The sequence below is a fragment of the Schistosoma haematobium genome, chromosome 1, assembly GCF_000699445.3.
Source record: "Schistosoma haematobium chromosome 1, whole genome shotgun sequence".
Classification (NCBI taxonomy): domain Eukaryota; kingdom Metazoa; phylum Platyhelminthes; class Trematoda; order Strigeidida; family Schistosomatidae; genus Schistosoma; species Schistosoma haematobium.
Genome location: NC_067196.1, coordinates 22,933,733 through 22,956,133, shown reverse-complemented (window position 1 = coordinate 22,956,133; position 22,401 = coordinate 22,933,733). Strand labels below are relative to the sequence as shown.

Below are 22,401 nucleotides of genomic sequence, written 5' to 3'. Positions count from 1 at the left end.
TTGTAGACATCTGGACATATATATATATTCCTGATCTTGTGACCATATTCATAAACAAATGAACTTAAAATTCAGTAATTCTATTTTTACACTGATTATCATTTTAAGCATTGTTTTGTCAGATGGCTGAGTCAAGTTAGTCCGGTATAAATATTATTTTTCGTATAGAATTGAGATTAGTTGGGGAACTAATGAGAATAATGGAGTACAAACTTTTTTTGTTGTTGTAAATAGATATCAACCAGTAGTTGACAGTGATGAATCAACACGAAACTGATTGTATGATGAAGAATCATACTATGTTATAAACTGATTTATAGATTACTGTATTTCGACTCAAGAGTATGAGTCCAGGACATCTGGCATCGATTCATGCAAATATCATAGAATGTACACTTTCAGAAATACCAAACCATAGTAATATAAATATCAAGTACACTCCTGTTTAAGTGGTTTGCTGTGTATCAAAAAAACCACTTCAAGACTACAAGAAATTTACTAGGAAACTTAAAAATCCTGATTAAGTGGTCAAATATAAAGGCCATTTACTTACTTAATTACGCCTGTTACTCCTCGTGAAGGAGCATAAGTCGCTAACCAGCATTCTCCATCCAACCCTGTCCCAAGCAATCCTTTCCAGCTCCTTCCAATTGTTATTCATCCTTTTCGTATCTGCTTCTATTTCCCGACGTAAGGTGTTCTTTGATCTTCCTCTTTTCCGCTTCCCTTCAGCATTCCAAGTTAGGGCTTGCCTCGCGATGCAGTTTGACGATTTGCGTAGTGTATGTCCTATCCATTTCCATCATCTTTTCCTAATTTCTTCTTCATCCGGAAGCCAGTTTGTTCTCTCCCACAGAAGGCTGTTGCTGATGGTATCCGGTCGATGGATGTTGAGTATCTTGCATAGACAACTGTTTATAAATACTTGTACCTCCTTGATGGTGGTTGTTGTAATTCTCCGAGTTTCAGCTCCGTACGGTAAACTGACTGTCTTGACGTTCGTATTGAAGATTCTCACTTTGATATTTGTTGAAAGTTGTTTTGAGTTCCATATGTTCTTCAATTGTGGGAATGCGACCCTTGCTTTGCCAATCCTCGCCTTTATGACTACATCTGAACCTCCTTGTTCATCGATGATGCTTCTCATGTATGTGAAGAAATCTACATCTTCCAGAGTTCTGCCACCAAGTGTGATTTGGTTGATGTCTTCCGTATTGTATTTGAGGATCTTGTTTTCTCCTTTATGTATGTTGAGGCCTACTGATGCTACACTGGCTGTCTTTATCTGCATTTGTCCGTGTGTATGCGATAGGAGGGCTAGGTCATCTGCGAAGTCCAAATCGTCTAACTGGTTCTGAACTGTCCATTGTTTGCCGTGTTTTCCCTCAGATGTCGATGTCTTCATAATCCAGTCGACCACCAGAATAAAGAGGGAGGGAGAGAGTAGACAGCCTTGTCTGACTCCGGTCCTTACATGGAATGCGTCTGTCAGCTGTCCTCCATACACGACCTTGCACTGTAGTCCGTCGTATGAGTTCCGGATAATGTTGGCAATCTTCTCAGGAACTCAAACACCATTTAAATGGATTAAAATTGAGAATGTTGAAATATGATTCGTTTATCTTATAATCAATAACGAGAGAAATGAAAAAAAGGTCAATTAATCAGTTTTTACACTGAATACAAACGTATAAAATAATAAATATGTTTTTATTATGTTCCAATGAGTAGAAAAACTGTATTTCTGATGTTTCTACTCAATGGAATATAACAAAAATATATTTATCATAAAATTTCTATCCAACGCTCAATTTATTTGAAACTATCAAGTCTAACCTTGGCATCAGTACCTATAAACGTATAAAAATGCTAGATAACAATGATAATCTGAACAAAAAGGTCTATCCTTTCGTGTTTATTGCGACTACATGCAAATAAATTGACTAAACAATTCATAAAGGAAATGAAAATTGCCATATGGTGTTCTCCTGTACTCACAGGTTAAGTTTGATCATATAAATCCCTTTGTTTTTTTCAGTATTAAAACTGAACCATTGAAACATAAGTTAAATTGAATGTGTTCTATTAGATAATTTTAATGGTATCCTTTACACTAACTATTGTATTTTTAGTATCAAATGTATGAACGAGGATAAAGTTGTATATTTTTATCACACTTTTTTTAATTTATGAAGTTTAGTGCGATCTCATTTAAAGTGAGTCTATAAATCTAGTTAATCTGGAAGATAAATATAGGTGTGATAGATAACCTACCTTTTTACATAAACTCGTCACCACTTGTCAGAATTTGTTATAGAATTCACTCACCTATATATTAATGTGAAAATATGATAACAAGCTAATAAAAACGAACTATTTTATCTTTAAAGAAGAAGGATGTATTTGTAAAATATCAGCAAAAGAATTTGAAGAAAATACAACTTTTCGCCTAGCAATCTGGTTCAAGCTATTTCAAGGAAATATAATCAAACATCAAAATTATCGAATATAATTAGGTACACGGTTCTTTGGTTTACTGTATACTGAATATGTCATCCAATCAATGTGAACAATGTTTAAAGTATGTATTTACATTAGTGTGTATAAGAGACATGTGGTGTGAAACGAAAAGTGTTAAGATAACAGATTGTTTGTAAACGTAAGTGATGTGAAAAGAAATTTCATTCATTATATATTGTGAAATTATTCGTTCAAATTTAGACGAAGGTTCTTATTTATTTTCTCTAGTTCTGTGGTTTCTTTTTGTTAAGTCTTGCTGATTGGACGCTATATTCGTTCCTAAACTATTCTGATAACCCGCACGCCAGAACTATACACCGGCCTGAACATCAGAAAGAAGACGCAAAGTATGAGAGGAATACTTTACTACAAGGTTCGCTTTTGTACATAAAACATGGGTATTGATAGATGTTAGCGTTTGTTAAATCAACATCATGGTTCGGCCAATGCGTTAACGACATATTATGCTACTGACCAATAGTAGCACGCCACGTTGGAATTCTAGAATGCTCCATCATGCTCTGATTGACTGGGACTCTTCGGCTTCTTTTGGGCCTCTGGAGGCTCCGTTGAAGTTCCCCGAAAGCCGACTCAACACTTTTTAAACTCATGATTCTTATTCATTTAAATATTACTATGATAAATAATTCTATTTATTTTGTGTATTTTATTTATAAAGCTACACCAATTATACATTTTAATGGATTACAATTAATACGTATACAATTGCCTGTTCAACAATATTCATCATTATTATGGATTGTATTTATGTTTCAAACGAATTATTTAAATGAAACTATTTTATATACAATACCTAATTTACAATATGAATTAAATATGATAGATAAGTTTATATCAAAGAAAATAGATAAGAAGATGTTCACATATGAAGAAATAAATCAATTTATTTTACCTGTACAACAATTAAAACAACAACAAAAAATGGATCAACAATTCATTTACAATGAGACGGTTGACAACTTTCAAATATCACTTGTAAATGGTTATATTCATGTGAAATATATTATCAGTAATAAACATGAAGTAAGTCTAATCATAATGGATGTGATATGTAAAACAGTCATATTATTTTGTAAGGTAACGTTTTCTAATACAGAACAGGTTGTTAAGTTATAAGTAAAGATGGATAGTGACTAGTCGTGTAATCTAGGATGAGTGTTTTGTCCTATTTGGGATTTGTTAGTTGGATGTACTTATATTCTAAAGTTGATGCTCACCCCAGGACTCGAACCTTGTGCCGTTTATAAATTATTTCAATTTCATATTTTTAACTTATAGCAACTCACATGCAATTGAGTTTGTTCTCATTTAACTCGGTTAAGCCCTTTTGTTAACTAATTTAGCGGACAAAGTCATCCGTACTATAACAACTTATTGTACCTTTATTATTGTTGTGCTTGCATGAAATATGTATGCTTAAACATTACTTACCGCCTACGCACATATTCATTCTACTAGCTTTATTATTAGCTGTTTGATTGATTTGATGATCAATTCATTTCCCTATATAAATACATGTACATTTACACTCTACACTCTCGGTTCGCTGACTCATTCAACTGCCTCACTCCTTTGTGGTCTGAGTTGTTTGCTAATAAAACTGTAGTCGCTGCTTCTCTTTACCTTCTGATTTCAAACACCCTTGAGGATTATATGATAGCGGTTACGAGGGTGATTGGTTAACGAAGCACAGTCACTACAAACTTGTTTACTAATTGTAGGCTGTGAAAATTATTATAAAATTTGTTAAACTACATGAACTCGACTATAAAGATTAGTAATAGATTAGAAAATGAAATAATTAGATGTGTTTTTTATTCTAAAGATTTATAATTTTTTTTAAAGATATATTATTAATAGAGAATCGAATCATCTCGTTATTGACATTCAGGAGAGAATTTTCTATTGACACATGTGTATCCTATGAACTTTTTCTAGAATAAGTTATTGAATTGGAAGCTTGTTAGAATAGATGGATTGTGGCTGGAATTGGAATTAAGCAAGAGTGTTTCATCCTATGTAGGATTCAGCAGCTAAATATACACTCATTCCCGTGTTAATTTATTCAGTAGCTCCTAAACAAAATACTTCGATTTGAAGATAATTTCAACCAATGACTGATTTCAGCTGTAAGATCATTGAAAACTAGTAACTTAAGGGTCTTTTAGCAAATAAGTAGAGTTGTGAGTCGATGGATATTGATAAAATGATCTGCTCGATTCAAACTCAGTGGTCTAAAAAACATTCTGTTTATGTCAAGGCTCGAAACGTTTAAAATTTTTCTAGTGTATGGATGTTTTGAGTGCTCACTGATGAAGTCACAACTAGAACGAAATAATCGTCTAGTATTTCATAGTGTCATAAACTTATAACGAAAGCTAACCATAAATTAAATTAGTTCTCACTAAAAGAAGTCTATCACAAAAAATACTTCCCTTCTATAAGTAGGAATCACGTTTTGTCGCTAAGATAGCAGGACACTTAACTATTTATGTAGATTTTCAGAGGAAGTTGTTTTAGACATTTTGTATTGACTTTATTTTCAACATTATCATTTTAAGTTAAATATCATTATCTCTTTGTATAACTTGGTAATTATTGTTTACTTTCATGATGCATGAGAGAATCCATCTAATGTAGGAGCACCATACATGAAATAATGTAAATTTCTAGAATCATACCTGTAAGTTCAATATAAATGCTAAATATAACAATGAAATGTTTTCACCAAGACATAGAATATATGTCAATGAGTCAATTATATGAGAAAACCCCTATTAGTAAACATTACTGTATGCTGAATATGTCATCCAATCAATGTGAACAATGTTTAAAGTATGTATTTACATTAGTGTGTATAAGAGACATGTGGTGTGAAACGAAAAGTGTTAAGATAACAGATTGTTTGTAAACGTAAGTGATGTGAAAAGAAATTTCATTCATTATATATTGTGAAATTATTCGTTCAAATTTAGACGAAGGTTCTTATTTATTTTCTCTAGTTCTGTGGTTTCTTTTTGTTAAGTCTTGCTGATTGGACGCTATATTCGTTCCTAAACTATTCTGATAACCCGCACGCCAGAACTATACACCGGCCTGAACATCAGAAAGAAGACGCAAAGTATGAGAGGAATACTTTACTACAAAGTCCTTTGAATTGATCTACTTAACTTGAGTCTTAACATTTCACTCGGCGCGTCGCCTCTGAATTGTAAGCGTATATATAGAGGCTTTTTATTTACCGTTGGGCATTCCCTACGTTGTGATCTGATTTTAATGAACTAAAGAACGATCTATCCTAAATAATAATGAAAATCGACTTAGACTGATCCTAGCAATAACTTTTGTCTTAATGAAGCACAAAAATGAAAAATGATTAAATGTTATACTGATTGGTCAATCAATAACGGAAAAACTATCCAATAGCATAATTCAAACTACGTAACGGTATAAATCCACAATCTTATTGTATCAACCAACAGATATCTAATTCAGTCATATGATTCCTCGTATAAATGTACTACTTTTATTGCATTAATGATACTCTTTACAATAAGTATAATTAATTGTAAACAACAAACCTACTTTAAGTTCCAGTTAATTACTTTATTGATCAACTACCTGTGAAAACAACTAATTACGTCTGTTTCTATTTTACATAATCACTGAGCTTTATGTGAATATGATTAATATTTCTTTATTTTTCTTTTCAATAAGGTATATGAATTGCCTGTCTTTTTATCCGATGGAAAATGGCATTATTTTGAATTGATTCATAACAATTCATATATAACTGTTTATTTGGATAAAAATGTATTTAGTCAAAGTAGGTATACATTTTATAGGAATATTTTTTTAATAGAGAAAATTATATTTGCATTTGAAATATTCCCATATTGTAAATTTAAAACAAAATGTATAAGCGAACAATATTGTTTTCGATTAGATCTTCATTAGGCTTTACTCTAATATACAGTAATATTTATATACATATATGAAATTATTAAACCAATCAAGGTGGTCTATGAGTCAATGATAACAATGAAGACGATTACATAATAAGTTTCGCAGGTTGAAATCATGAGTCAGTTGAAGCTAGATCACCATGGAAAACCTGGAAGCACTGAACGGCCGTTTTGTCCTATTATGGGACTCCTCAGCAGTGCGCATCCACGATCCCCCGTGCGAGATTCGAACCCAAGACCTGTCACTCTTGCACCAAGCGCTTAACATACTAGACCAGCGAGCCGGCATCCAATGGTGATAATATCTAACTTCAACCAATCCACGAAGTTGCGCCACCGTACACCATTGCGGGATCGTGGATGCGCGCTGCTGAAGAGTCCCATACTAGAACGAAACGGCCGTCCAGTGCTTCCAGGTTTTCCATGGTGGTCTAGCTTCAATTGACTCATGATTTCAATCTGTGAAATTTCTAAAATTTCCACAAACCCCTTCTGACAATACATAATAAGTGAAAAGTACAAATTGGTAGTGTGATAACAGGTGCATTAGTTTTGATAAGAAAAATAAAGGCTCAAATCAATGTTACATAATCAGAAATAGGTCAATGATTAGAAACATATAGACAGTGAGATAACATTTATAAAATTACAAGATGACGTAATAAGAAGTAATAAGAAATGTACAGATAATTTAACCGTGAAACGTATCTTTGATTTCATATATGCATATAACCATTACTGTATATTAGAGTAAAACCTGATGAGGATCTAATCGAAAACAATATCGTTCGCTTATATATGTTGTTCTACATTTGCACTTATCAATCAATGTTTATGTTAATTCATTTGATACTAGTTTACACTTAAACAATTGTATTTTGACAGAGAATAAAATTGTTACACTTTACATAGGGTGAAATTAAATCATTTTGTAAAAAGTTAATATAGTATTTAGATTTAAGTTAGTAGTATATAAACTAGAAAATTAAATTCTTCTTTTGTTACATTGTGATTGAAATCAAATAAATGTAATTATCTACGCTTGCTAAAATATTTCCTTAGATGAAACAATTATTAATTATAATGTTAATCATTATGATAAACTAATTTAAGACTTATGAAATAATTAAGAAGCTCACTTCTATGTGAAGTAAGCTCTGATGATGTTATCATTGAACAATATGAAATGTTCTGCAATTGAACTGTTTAACTTGGGGGATTCAACAATAACAAAAGTATCTATCTGAGCTGCATATCTTCTTCAACAATAATCAACACTATGATTTACATTGGTGATCGCAATATATTTTGATACCATATGCATATAAAATAATATTTAAGAATAGTAAAGCTTATCAAACGTTTGTGATGTAAGCAGTATTTCTGATCGCTTAGTCTAAATGGTATAAACGTTATGTATAGGTAAACTAAAAACTATATAATAATCAAGAGACATGTTTATTAATAATCTATCTGTTTAGTTGTCTGAAGTTTGTTTATTAAAATTAATGAACAATAGATATTTTCTCATAGTTAAAGTCAACAAATTATCAATCAGTGGCTATCTAAGCTTAGTAGGTAAGTGTAAAATGAGTGGAACGTTTAATATGAAATGCACTAGATCTTGATTAAACCACGACTAATGAATATCAAGGAGTTCTAGATAAATGTCCTATCCTAGCATAAGACTTTTCAGTAATGCATGACCACAACTCAACCGGAGATCAAATCATGAACTTTCGAGTATCTCGATGAACGATTACTTTTCAAACTAAATTATCTTCGCAAACATATTTTATTCTTTTAATTCAGTTTTTTCAAAAATAAAAATTTGCTTTCAGAAAAATAATAACTGTTCTTTTTTTCTATTCTTTATTTTTATAGGGACAAATTTAACCATTACAGAATTACCTGTTCAACAAATAATTATCGGATCATCCAATTTATATGAATCGTCATTATTACCAATAAATTCTAGGGTTAACCAAATTACTGGTTATAATGGTGATATTGCGCATTTTTTATACAATGGTATCGAACTAATGTCATACAAGAAAAAATATGTACACATTCAATATCCATTAAATGAAAGTAATTTAGAAAATAACTTTGAATTTACACTTCATCAGTGGGTGATTGAATTTACTGCCCAATTATTTGAATATAACGTAGGATATAAGCCAACCAGTTATGACTTCCCTGTACAATTTAAACAATCCAAATGTTATCTTTCAATCATCAATAAACATTTCGAAAATTTGCCATTACTTATTAAGTTTTCTTTTAAAACATCAATTGATCAAGGTATATTATTATTTATTTTAAACAAATTAAATGACAATTTTCTACTTATTGAATTATTCAGTGGTCATTTATTATTCTCAATACATTTTAATAATGAACTAATAACAAAGAAGATAACAACATTGTCAATAAATAAAGGAGTATTGTTTAATGATTCACAATGGTATACGGTTGAATTATTACAGTAAGAAAGATTTTGTTTGATATTTTATTAAATAATAACATATTAAATTCACTTGGTGTTGTTTAATTAGTATCTTCCCACCAACTCTAGGATGCAGGTACATCCAGCTAACGAGTCCAAAATAGGACAAAACACGCGTCCTGAATTACACTGCTAGACACTAACCACCTTTGCTTAAAAAGCTTGTGACTGAAGACTATATCAAGGCAATCCGCACATGATGCACATATGCCAATATGAGACTGATCAATTGCAGTCCTAAATAACAATAGGAACATGTAAGTAAAACAACACCAAGTGAATTTAAACTTCACCCCATTACACAAGCAAGTGGCTATCAGGAGTCAGTAGCTGAGCAGATAACGCAGTACCGTTTGAAGCGAATGGTACTGTGTTCAAGTGCCAGAATGAACATCAAATCCGAGATTCAAGTACATTCAGCTGACGAATCTCTAATAAGACGAAGTGTGCGTCCTGGGTTCTACTGCTGTACACTTAGATTGTTTATTGATTATTTGGATGTATTTGTTACATTTACCATATGTTCTGTTGTCGAACATTCTATACATCTAACTCTCTATTGTTAGATAAGTAGATCTTTCTCATTCGACTTTCAAATTTTGTCAATAATTCAAACTGATCAAACTTAGTAGGTTGTGTGTAGTTGAATAGAATGTAACTACACAATGAATTAATTATATATTTTGCAATTAATATTGTCTTACTGCTCTATTTAAATGTGTAATGTAATAAATTTCAGGTGAATTTTGAGTGTTTTTCATCTAGTTCAATATATTGTTTATTTCATGATATTTGGTCGGTTATGTTCATTTGTTAACTATAATAATAATAATAATAATAATAATAATAATAATAATAATGATAATAGAGATAGTAATAATAGTACTGATAATATTATCAATCAATCCATTGAATCAAGTGTTCATTTATCAAGCTATAACACAAATAATAAACGAATAACTAAAATAATAGATATTTTTTCCACAATATTCTATTGAAAACTCAGATTAAATGGCAAGACTACAATTTATAGACGAACCAATCAGATTTAGAAATAATAGGTCTTGGATTTTGGCACGGAATACATTCACCCATTTGTCTAACTAACGTTTTGGTATTTTAGCCGATATCAGTTCGTGATGACAACTATAAATCTGATGACCAATCCTAACCATCTGCTGTAAATCTTCACACTGCTTTATAACCCTCATTTAGCCCTAGTAAGTAGGTGGACATTCTAAAGTTCACCAAGGCGTCACTTAAAGGTCATTCATAAATTATAGTCTCATGATAAAATGTTTAACTAAGGAGATTAATAATAATTTGCAAGTAATTTGTTGCATATATGTATAATGTGTATCTGCAGAAAAGAGAATAATTCTTCTCATCAAAATGTTAACTTTAATTATTAAACTGTATGGTTTCACTTAACCATAATATTAAGGTCAAGTACGTATGTCAAATAACAATTACTTTTTTTCTGGTTAGCGTTTTTTTAGAGAGTTAGTTTCTTACGGGATGTGGTAGTTAACCCCATGTCCAACCCTCCTCCTTTATCCGAGCTTGGGGTCCGCATTAGATTAATTTTACACTAAAATTCTATATGTAAAAATTACAACAGTTTTTTGAATTCTGTTTATTAATTTCAGAGAGAATAAAGTAAGTGATATATTGACAATTCGAATAAATACACAAACATCAATTGAAACATTCACTAATATAGATTTAAATGAATTGCTTAATTATAAACAATCATTTTCAAATTATGTAATCCATATTGGTGGTTGTCCTATGTCAGATTTTATGAAATTTCAAGGTAAAATCAAATCTAGATTTGGCTTTCAAGTAAGTTTATTTAAATATGCATGTAATAGAATTAAAAATATAATTGAAATAATAAATCTTATGTAATAGTTTGGTGTTTTATTGTGGGATGGTGAAAAAGATTTGTAGCTCAGGTGGATGATTTTGATGAAGTTTTGTACTTTAAACTGAATGGTTTGATCGTGGAGCTTCCAATGTTCTTCTGAACGATTTCATCAGCATACACTTCAGGTAGACTTCTACCTGAAGTTGGTGTTTTATTGTTTTATATATTTAAAACGGGGTTATATTAATCACTATTCGAATATAGGTATGAACTCTTATAAACAATAATAAATTTGATATCAGATACATCAAATTAAGGAGCCTTAAATAAGATGAAGAGCTTATCTTGGATTTCATTGTCAGCCACCATCTAATTCTGCTGAATAATATCATTTATGTTGAATAAATTGGTAGCTATCATGGCTAATCAGCCTACTAAATAGTGTACTGAAGTTGAAAGCGTTAAGTATAAATCATAGAATAAATATCGACTGTCGATTTCTAGATAAAATCAAACAGACATTGAACTTTATTACTAGTCAATATCTGAAAAATATGTAGCTGATATAATTAAACTATTTAAAGTTAATTCAGGACTTTTATGATTTTATGCAATATCACAGAACTTGGTAAATATGAAATTACTAGAAGGAGATTCATGGAGATTTTAGTAATTTTACTAGTTGAAGTCATGAGTCAATTATAGCTAGACCACTATGAAAAACCTGGAAGCACTGGACGGCCGTTTCGTCCTGTTGTGGGACTCCTCAGCAGGGGTCGAACCCAGGGTAATCAGATCTCGCATTAAGCACTTAACCATCAGACAGCTTAGCTGAGGTTTACATTTCTGATTCGTACGATTGCGTAACTCCCCGTAGTCATGCTTTTTGATAATGTCTAAAATTCAACAATGTATTATTGATGGAAATTATTGACGAAGATAAAGTTTACGACTACGTAATAAGTATTTACAAATTTTAATATTTGCTAATTGTTATCTTACTTTTGTTCAATAAAAAAATAATGCCATAGGGTTGTATTGCCAATTTCCAATTGAATCACCATCCAACAATCAATCTTCTACAAATGGCTAAAATTTATCCGAGTCTTGATTGTAATGATCATATAGTATATGGATGTGAATCAATGACTTCTGGTTGTGCATCATCACAAAATAGAAATAATAATATCTATCCATTTCAGTCAAGTCTTCATGATTTTGAATCTAGCGATGATTCGAGAAATGTATATATGTGTTATAATGATGGAGAATGTTTGGACAAATTAAATACATTTTATTGTGCATGTGATTTGACTACGTTTCAAGGTCATCAGTGTAACGAAGGTAAAGCTATTTTACTTCAGTAAAGAATTTTATGGATTGAGATTAGTTTTAACACTTTCAATATTCAATAAGTGTGTTGCACCCAGTAATTTTGACAGTTAATGAGTGTCAGATATTAAAGTGTAATTTTTATTAGAATTTTCATTTCTAGCCCTAATTTTTATGAATGTTCTTCATCCAAATTGTTGGATTGCTCTACACCGATATGTGAATTACAGGCAGTAGAGGATAAATCTAGATACTTTAAATGAAGATTTTAGTATAAAAAAATTTTACTCCAAGACTTCGAAAGTGCAAGATACAACTCACTAATTGAATATTGATAACCTTGTGAATAATCTGAATCATTTCATTATCAATAGAATTAAATAAACATAATTTAATAAAATAAACTGAAAATTTAGTGAATTCGTTTAGCAAGTGAACTAAACCTGTTGGTAGTCAAGTACAAGCTTTAGAAGGCGATCTGTCAGTCTAAAACAGTGTAAGACATGGCATAAACACTGATCAGTTAAAACTGGCAAAACATTATCAACGGAAATATATTATGAATATAATAGTAGTGTCTGTAGTTGGGTAAACTATTCAGTATGAAGAATATGTCTCAAAGAGTAATCAACTTTTTAGAACACTATTGAAACTCAAGTTGTAAAGGAAGATGAAGAATGAATGTATGTAGAGTAATCTTTTCACAAATATGTTGTTTAAAATGTTAAGATAAATCCCTCTTATACTGAATTCCTACAATACAAAACTAATGCTAGAAATTATGTCAAATAAACTGAAGTCATTTAAATTGAAGGATGAATTGATGAGATCAAAGTATCGTCGTATAAAAATCGATAGACTAATATGTTTTATTTACAATTAAATTCATCGACGGTCTTTATAGTTAACTCAAGTTTTATATTTTTTTATCTATCTGATCTACCTAATTCTATTCATTTAGTTATACCTATATAAGTTACAATAAATGTAATTGACATATACCAGGATGTCTTTTGTTTAAGCCGAAATTCTTCAACAAAGGTGGTTTTATTTAGCTTAACTGATCATGCGGTATTAAGTTGAATACTTGAACTTTCAAAAAAAAAAAACAAAGAAGGTTCTTATATTGAAGCGTTGTTAACGTTTAAGGCACATTTCACTGATTGACGTGATTGGGACATGATTAACATATCTCTAACTATTGCCTACCTCGAAGCTCTGTTTTTGATGTAGGAGAAGTTAGATGACAGCTGGGAAGCTGACCGAACCAAGTTATGGCATCAGTCTATGATGTCATTCTTTGCTGGGCTGGGTCGTGTTGGTTGGTTCAGACTATCTGGCAAGCGCTTAAGCCTAATATCACTGAGATGGCTTCCGATCGTTTACATGTCTAATTTTAATACTTATCATAATTTGGAGTGGACGAAACAACTATCCAGTACCTTCTCATCTTCAACAGTTGTCTAAGATCAATCTGGGATGTCAAATATACTTGTAAAACTAAGAAGTAAACTTGAATTATGTACATTTATTCAAATAATTAACTCTTCTGGCTTTTTTAATAAAATATTATATTTAACTAGTTGGTACGACTTTGCATTTTGGTAAAATCGGTTCAATCAATGCCTATTTGTTCAATTCTAATGAAACTTTAACTAATGCAAAACAGTATACTGGATTTGTACAATTTGAAATTGAGTACAATGATTTATATACCGTAAATGATATATTCACTTTCGGACTACAATTAGATATAAAAAGGTTGCATCATACTGACAAGTTGAAATCAACTGATAATGATTTTATCACTTTGTTATTTGCTGGAAATCAATTTCAAAATAACTTGACTTATCTTCATATCTATTTGGTAAGTGAATGATTATCTTTGTATAGCTAGATTACATTTGATAGACTGAATTATTAAGAACTCTCAAGGTATTATGTGTGATAAAAACGTATTTTTAATGTGCCTATTTACAAAATATGTTTTAACGTATTGATAAAACACTAACAGTATGTAATCCATGACGCTTCCAGTAAGATACAAAGTTGATTTTTCAAGTGTATTGTTATTTTCATCCAGAAAGAAATACTAGAAACTTTCGCTTCTTATCAGTGATTTACAATGACCTACAAATGGTGACACAGGATCTACCGATGTCAGTCAGGATATGGACTAGGCTGTTTGTGAATAGTTTAGACGGTGGGATCTTATGTTCCGGAGATACACTTAGGTATCTATTATGTCCTTCTAGACATCGTAACACGATGGTTTTACTTCTTTTGAGCATAATTTATTTCACTCATAGGTGTTTTAGAGATAACATAAGGGCTTAGACACATCGATTTGATTTTGGATGACTGGAGATAGTTGTCGGAAAAATCGAAGTTTTAGATTTCATGCTGTTTGGTACTTATCAAGGCAAACTTGCATTAGGGATTGGACAAACATGATATTGGTCATTACTCAGTGATTTAAGGTATTGTGCTTATTGGAAGAAATCCAAAATTTTTAAGGAAATCTAACTCTCAATAATTCTACAACAGATTTCAATACGTTATCATGACTATTTACATTTACTTAGTGTTGAATGATTTAAACACCAGAAAATATGTACCTAACACTAAGGTATTAATTTTTCCAGTATTTATCTATTCCGATCCCATTTTGTAGTATAAGATCATTATTAGTCCATATTTATTAAAAAAAATAAATAATTTAATGCTTACAGGAACAAGGATATTTAAAAATGAAATTTTTATTGGATGGTTCAATGATTGTTATTGATGGTCCAAAGATCAATGTACAAGATGGATATTATCATAGGATTCGGGGAATTAGATCCAGAAATCAGATTCTCCTTGAAGTAGATCAATATCAAACTGTTTATCGTTTGTACAGTAGGTTAAATATTTATCTATCACTGATTTTTCTTAAAATATTCTATTGTCTACAGTTCAATCAGGTTATTAAAAGAGAAGTGGATTACTTTATTTTACAGCACTCTTTCATTTGTAATAAATGAATTTTCGACAGAAATATATTTTCATACGAAATATAGATGGATAATTTGCATTGTCATTGAGTAGTATTGAAGATTGCTTGAAGTTAGAGATTTAAATCAATGGATACCAGCTCAGTGATTGAAAGTTTGAGTGTTCTTCAGAAGAGATGAGTGCCTTGGGTTTGGTCCCCATCACGGTTCTGGGTCCACACTGCTGAGGATTCTAATAGGGCAACACAACTGTCCAGTGTGTTTCTGGTAGTTGTTCTACTAAGATGAGTGTAGCAAACTATGAAACAGATAAATCTATTTCAGTGAAAGATTATTGAAGTAAAAATTTTTTAACGTTTATAGTTTTAATCAAACTAAAGTTGTACACCGTATAATATTAGTATGAAGTATCATGTCTTGTAACAGTGAGACAAAAGTTAATGAAGATAACATAACTTATTAAATAGTAAAGTTTGAACTGACAGGATTATATGCACTACCGTTGTTCCTCAAAGTATTATAATAAACCAAATAACAAGAATCTACTTTTTTATAATATCATTTATTTGCAAACTGATATCAATTAGAGGAAAGTTGGAATATGCTAAAATGACAGCTATTCAGTCATATTAGAAGTACCTGCAAAGAAATTGCACCGGTTCAAGTTGCTATGTCACATTAGTACAGTGAAATGAAGCTACCAACACAAATACGAGAGTAGCAAAAATAGTAATAGTGTAGTGAACGAGAACACAAGTGGGGACAATCGAAAGTATTTGGGCACAAAATTACAGAATCTCTTAGTAAAATCTGAGAACCATTCAGAAAATAGATCATTTACAAAATATCAGTCAATCGTCTCAGACTTCATTGTTCCTTAGTTTCTACACCAATCAGTCTCTGTTATTGTTCTTCTTTCTTCTACCTTCGTGACCTTCTGCTTCCAGGTATTTCAATTTCAATTGATGATACATACCATTTATATCTATCATCATCAGTAGCACACACCACAATAATACCGATGATAGTAGCAAAGATTAGTCATAGACAATTTGATTTGAAAAGAAAAAATGAATTAACATAACAGAAATTATTAGATAGTCTTAAAACTCAAAATTTAAAGAGAAGCAAAAAGTGAATGCATGTGAGCCATTGTGATCGGTTCTAAACCATTTCAAATAACGTCTTCGACCATTGGTTTCAATTTTCGTGTGAATTCTGACCAGTTAGCGTTTACTTACCTAGCAATTATAGATCGAGTTACTTTTGGATTTGCGGAAACATCACTTTCTGGTGTCCCCTAGTTTCAAACTTCTGTTATTCACTAACGCAATTTAATTATATGCGAGAATTGCCAACATGTATAAGTCGACAACGTTAATTACACGATCAAATTGGAGTCAGATATTAAACCACTTAATTAGTTAACTATTTCTTCTTACTCCTTTTCAAGTGAACAAAGCGGACTACGAGTATGAAGTGTAAGAAGTTGTACATTAAAAAAATAGTTCTATGAAAATACTTCATCACGTTGAGTTATGCATAATTACATTTTATGTAGCTATTACAAAGTATAAAAAGGGGTTTTCCCTTTGTTCAAGATATACAAAAAAATGAATCAAGTACTTGTAAATTGTATAGTAAATTTGATAACGTTCAAAAAATAGAAATACTCCTAAAATAACTAATTCATTTCATGTTGAGATATTGGTAAATAAATTAACAGTACAAGAAAGAAAAAATATTTAAATCACTTCTAATCAAAGAAACTTGTTTACACATTAGACGATTAGGGGCAGTAGTCAGAAAATCCTGAACCTATGTTTTTTGATAGTTGGTTCTTGCTAGCAAGGTATTTTCACCATCTTGGTAGGGATCAGAATTTCACAGAGGACATTACTTAATATTGCATATGCTCCTTAATTATAAGTGCGAACCAACACGAAACCTTGGTCAAATATTTCTTGCCATCTACTTTCATCCATTTAACATCAAAATACAGTACAAGTAATGTTTGGTCATTTCAATAGGTGATCATATTGTATATGTTATCTAGATTGAGATCCTTATCAAGGGTTAAATAAACATGAGATCGAATACCAATCGATAACCAGAAAGTGTACTCATTTTCATAGATATACTAGAAATCTGAAATGTCCATAACCTCAAAATATTTTAGGAAAATAAATAGTTAAAAAAACAGTTTCTTGTTCATTTTAGATAATGAGGTTTTAATTAGTAAAACGATTTTTTTTAGACTTTTATCTTCCAGTTATTTATTACATACTTTAGATGAATTTACTTCACTTTTGAAAACACGTTTTATTTGGTTGGGTCATTCACCATTGTCAAATTGTTCGGATTTCATACAAGGTTATGTAACAGGTATATAGTTGATTTCGTTTAATTCTGTGATTATCCATATTGTTTTTATTATGCATATATTTGGAACGTTCGGCATTTAGTAGATCAGTATCTGACTTGAATATATATATTGTGTGCCGAGGAGAGTGTGAAAAGCAATACATGTGAGAGAGCTGACGACTCAGTATATGGAATGAAATTATATTTATGAAGGAAGGCAATCAACAATGAATAGCAATAATACAAGAGTACGACTAGGACAATTTAATAATTGAAACTAGGAATTAACAGTATAATGTTTCGAACGTAATACTTATTAACAAATCTTGTAATATATATCAATACTAATTCATATTGCTTAGTTTTATATTGAGAAACTTCTTTTATCATAGACACACTTCAACACCTTTATCCATCTACCTTTTTTGCACCTATTATATTTCAGATTCCATAGAAATGTAATGTTCCTTTAAAAAACACTTTTTCTAAAACAATTCCATTCATTCAAAGTTCTTTAAGAGATAAGAGTTGAAATTATTTTGGCATTTAACACGTATGATCTCTTAAAATGTCTATTAGAGCGTAGCTGTGTAGTGTATAGCATTAAGAAAAGGCTATTATAGTTCTCTATGATATTCTATCTGTGAAAAAAACTGTCTTTACTGAATTCGAATTTTTAAAAACAACAAATATAACTTGATAAAGTATCATTATTCTTTGAATGTGAAAGTCAACTTTTGTGTTATATATAACTTTATAATAATTGACTATAAGATTGTAACTGATTGTTTTCTGCGATCCATGAAACAATTATAATTTGAAAATTAGTGTAAGTGACCAATACATGGTAATGAAATGAACTTGGAATTCGATAAGTTGTGGCAATCAAACGACTGCTTCAGATCTATATTTATATTCTTAGCACTAATCACTATCGTGGTAAGCTATTAAAAATAATGAAAATTCCATTTAATTTAATTTTCTCAGAGAATCATTTATTGGTAAAGTACTTCATTTTCATAGTGTAAGTGACGAAATGATCTTAGCAAAACCACTTTTAAAAACCAGGAAGGAGTGGACAGCCCTTTCTTCCTAGTATGAAACTCCTCAAAAGTTCTGATCCATAAACACTCCTGAGATTGATCCTGAAACTTCACACTGGCTCTGAAGAGTCGTATAATTTGACAAAATAGCTGTTCAACACTTCCTGGTTTTGATTCAGGGTCTAGCTAATGTCAGCACGTGATTCAAACTATGAGAATCATATAGTTCCCACTAACCATCTATATTAGTATACCTCGTTATTAATCTATGTTTTAATTATGAATAAGTTGAACTATCTACAACTTATAGAGCAAGATATCGAACAAAACGTTTTTAGGGATAATACCGTCATCTGTAAGGGTTTGATGACAAAAGTTGGTCAGAGTCTCTTGATATATGTGTATCCTGACTAGATCGTCGTTTAGTCAAGTTTTTTAAAGTTTAATAGTGACTATCAGTTCAATCTGATATGAGTGCATAAATTTTCATAATGGGACTCGAAATACGTACCTTTTACTTCATTAGAGAATGGAAGAAGACCTCTCTGTTCCTCATTATGATTGCATTTTTATTTTAGGGGTTTACTATAATGGATTACGGTTAACTGATCTTGCATCTGGTTTACAGCATCTGGCATTTGTTAAAGTTACGCGATACGCTGAAGTAGAGTATACAAATACATTTCAATTGAAATTAGGACCAAATAGTCCATTTTACACGTAAGTATTTTCTTCTCTGTATAGAATTATCAAAAATATACAATATTATATATTATAGTTTTATATCAGTAGTTTTTTATGTACTAAATATTTACTACTAATACTCAATGTATGAAAGAGTATGGTACTTTTTAGAAGTAAAACATCTCACAGAGCTTTCACAATCGACACATAGATCTTTTATTTCTAATAAAAAACACTTTAAAATGCAGTTTAAAAGCAATCTACTTTGTTGAAGATAGTCTAAACAGTGATTCTCCATCTTTAAATCTAAATTTAAACCAATCTTATTTACTGTGTTAAGAAATGGAATTATAAGATAACCCATATATCTTTAAAGGCATTTCTAAATACGGATTAGTTTCAGTTGAGAAATCATTGGAAAGCATACAATAAATAATATTATGTTACGTCCATTGGTTTGGCTAGCACTTACAACCAAACAAATTGAAGTCTAACCTATAACCTTCAACTTATGCGACAAGTACGATGCGTCTAAACTGATAAGTACAAACGCTTATTAGTTCATATAATCAAATTTTCAATCAAATTACTTTGATTCAACGTTTAATCGCATAGTTACACATTTTTGCAAAAATTGTTCCAGAAAAGTACCATTGAGTGAAAGAAGATGAACAGCGATCATATTGTTACTGGGAATTGTTTAATACTTAGTATTACTGTAAAACAACTATTAAATGATTATTTGAGAACACATCAAACTAACCTCTGGAGTAGTTATTTGAATAAGCGGCTAGAACACACTGTCAAACTTGAAGCTTAACCTTGCCACTGTTTAGCATTTGGATTTTCATAGTTAGTATCAAAAAGTAATATTAGTAAAACAACCATTTAAAACCAGAAAGTGGTGGAAAGCTTTATGATCTTACTGTGAAACTCCTAGTCATTACATCTTTACGACTTTACTGGCAATCGAACCTAGAAACTTCATTTTTCTTAGCAAGCACTGAACCTTCAATTTACTTTTTTTATTCTAATATTTTTTTAGTAAATCCAATCTACGAAAAAGAAAAAAACCATTACAACTGTCGAAAACTACATCTTCAATCTTCAGTCCACTTTCAATTTCAAATGATTTTATTACAGATTTCAATATACCTAATACAAATGGAAATAAATGTTCATCATGTACAAACAAAGACGATTTTTCACGGAATCCATCACCACTTGTATCATCATCATCATCATATTCAAATGATTTATTACCTAATTCTGAAATTCAACCAACAATAATAACATTTACAAAATCATTAAATATTTGGTTATTTATTTGTTTAATTTTAACAGGTTTAATTTTAATCAGTTCATTTGGTTTCCTTATTTATCGTTGTACACAACATAGATATATTGAAGAATATAACAATCATATTGAACATCATGAACAATCTACTTCAACAAATGAACCACATTTATTACAATCAATAGAGAATGTTAAAATTAATGAATTAAATAAACAAGAATACTATCAAAATAATCATTATTCTCAAAATCAATCACAACAAAATATTTCATTCTATCATACAGGGTATTTAAATGATCATAGAAATGAATTGAATTCAATAATACCTTCTTCATTTTCTATTCGTAATGATCAATATGCAAATGATAAAATTGATAGTTTATCAACATCTTTATATATAGACAATGTAACTCCTTCAAATCGAAATGAAACTTATACTAGTCAGAATGAATTACAACATGAATTCAATAATCAACAAATTGATGATTATAAATTAGATAGATATGTAAATTTATCTACTTGGTCTACAATACGAAATAATAATAATCTTAATGGTAATATCTTAAAACATTCCAATTTCTTTACTTATCATCCCCATCAACACAAATCTAGTATAAATGATTTTACATTTGTACAAAGTAGACAAGCAATGTAAGATATGTATTATGTATGTGTATGTGTGTGTGTGTTTGTTTGATTACATGTCTCCATGTTAGGTTAATTATATTATGTTATGTTTTGGTTATTACATATTGATGTAATAAAACATAATTTATGTTACCTCTTTGTATTTATGCTTTTTTTGTGTGTGGGTATCATTCAAAAGCTAAAAACAGATAACGCAATTCAACAGGGTATGCTGATATTCCATTTGATCAGCACATATATTAAAATATAATTTAGACAAGTTGAATACTATAAATCTCTTTTATTTTCCTCTTATAATTAATTTGCTTTAAAGTAAATTGTTCTATATTATTATATTACTATTATATAAGAGGATTATTTCCTTCCATGTTGTTAACCTTTATTATTCTGTATATAAGTAAAAGTCTAATTTTCTATACACAAACAGTCTCTACAAAAAAAAAATAATCACAATTCTGTTGCTATGACAACGAAAATTCAAATTATTTTCAACAGATCATTCATTATTCAATGTTGGTTTCTAACGTAAAAAAACACTTATGATTCTATCAATTCAATGAATTAAATAATATTCATCATCTCAGTTTTATATAATGAAATTGTAGTACATTTTCTATGAAATAATTTATTTTATTGATTTTTATTAAATACAAATTATAATAATAATTATTATAAGCTTTATTCAATATTATATTTTTGGTACAATATAGAATTCTCAGCGTAAAGTATTTCAACAAGTTTCCGTTTCTTACTTGTTGGTCGATCCTGACGATAAATATTGAGTGATCGCCAGTTAGATGTTAGCAGTCCAGTAAATGAACATCTGAATAATGTATATTCTTTTTGCTGCATATTGCCAGCGACCATATTATCTCTTATTGGGCTTTTTGTAACTTTGACAACGAAAAGTTGTACACTTTTCAGAAATGCACCAGGATAGGTTATGCGATTAATAGACATAATGATATATATGAAAACAAACAAAAATAGATAACTTGTTGAAATATCTAGATGGCAGAAACAGGTAGTCCAGATACTCAAGCGGGCCGCCTATAATAATCCGGTTTATAATATAACTAATCCGAATAAAAATTCAGGAAAAAGGTAATAATTGTAATGGATATAGAATTATACTTAGTTGCAATGTATTTG

At 30.3% G+C, this 22,401-nt stretch overlaps 1 protein-coding gene across 1 annotated transcript; it reads left to right on the top strand.

Annotated features, from left to right (window-relative positions):
- Positions 1–2,065: 2,065 nt before the first annotated feature.
- Positions 2,066–21,874, top strand: NRXN3_4 (Neurexin-3-beta). The gene is made up of 10 exons (XM_051213315.1): positions 2,066–3,564; positions 6,259–6,367; positions 8,391–8,994; positions 10,665–10,860; positions 11,917–12,229; positions 13,801–14,084; positions 14,950–15,118; positions 17,506–17,598; positions 19,199–19,340; positions 20,350–21,874. Exons 1-10 carry the CDS (start codon positions 3,130–3,132, stop codon positions 21,254–21,256), a joined length of 3,252 nt encoding a protein of 1,083 aa, XP_051073444.1. The 5' UTR covers positions 2,066–3,129; the 3' UTR covers positions 21,257–21,874.
- Positions 21,875–22,401: the final 527 nt, after the last annotated feature.

What these genes read in the sequence shown, in the direction of transcription:
- NRXN3_4 (XM_051213315.1), top strand. Translation starts at nt 3,130, where the DNA reads ATGATTCTTATTCATTTAAATATTACTATGATAAATAATTCTATTTAT. An exon ending in TTATCAGTAATAAACATGAA is followed by an intron (nt 3,565 to 6,258) that starts GTAAGTCTAATC and finishes CTTTTCAATAAG; the next exon opens with GTATATGAATTGCCTGTCTT. An exon ending in TATACGGTTGAATTATTACA is followed by an intron (nt 8,995 to 10,664) that starts GTAAGAAAGATT and finishes TATTAATTTCAG; the next exon opens with AGAGAATAAAGTAAGTGATA.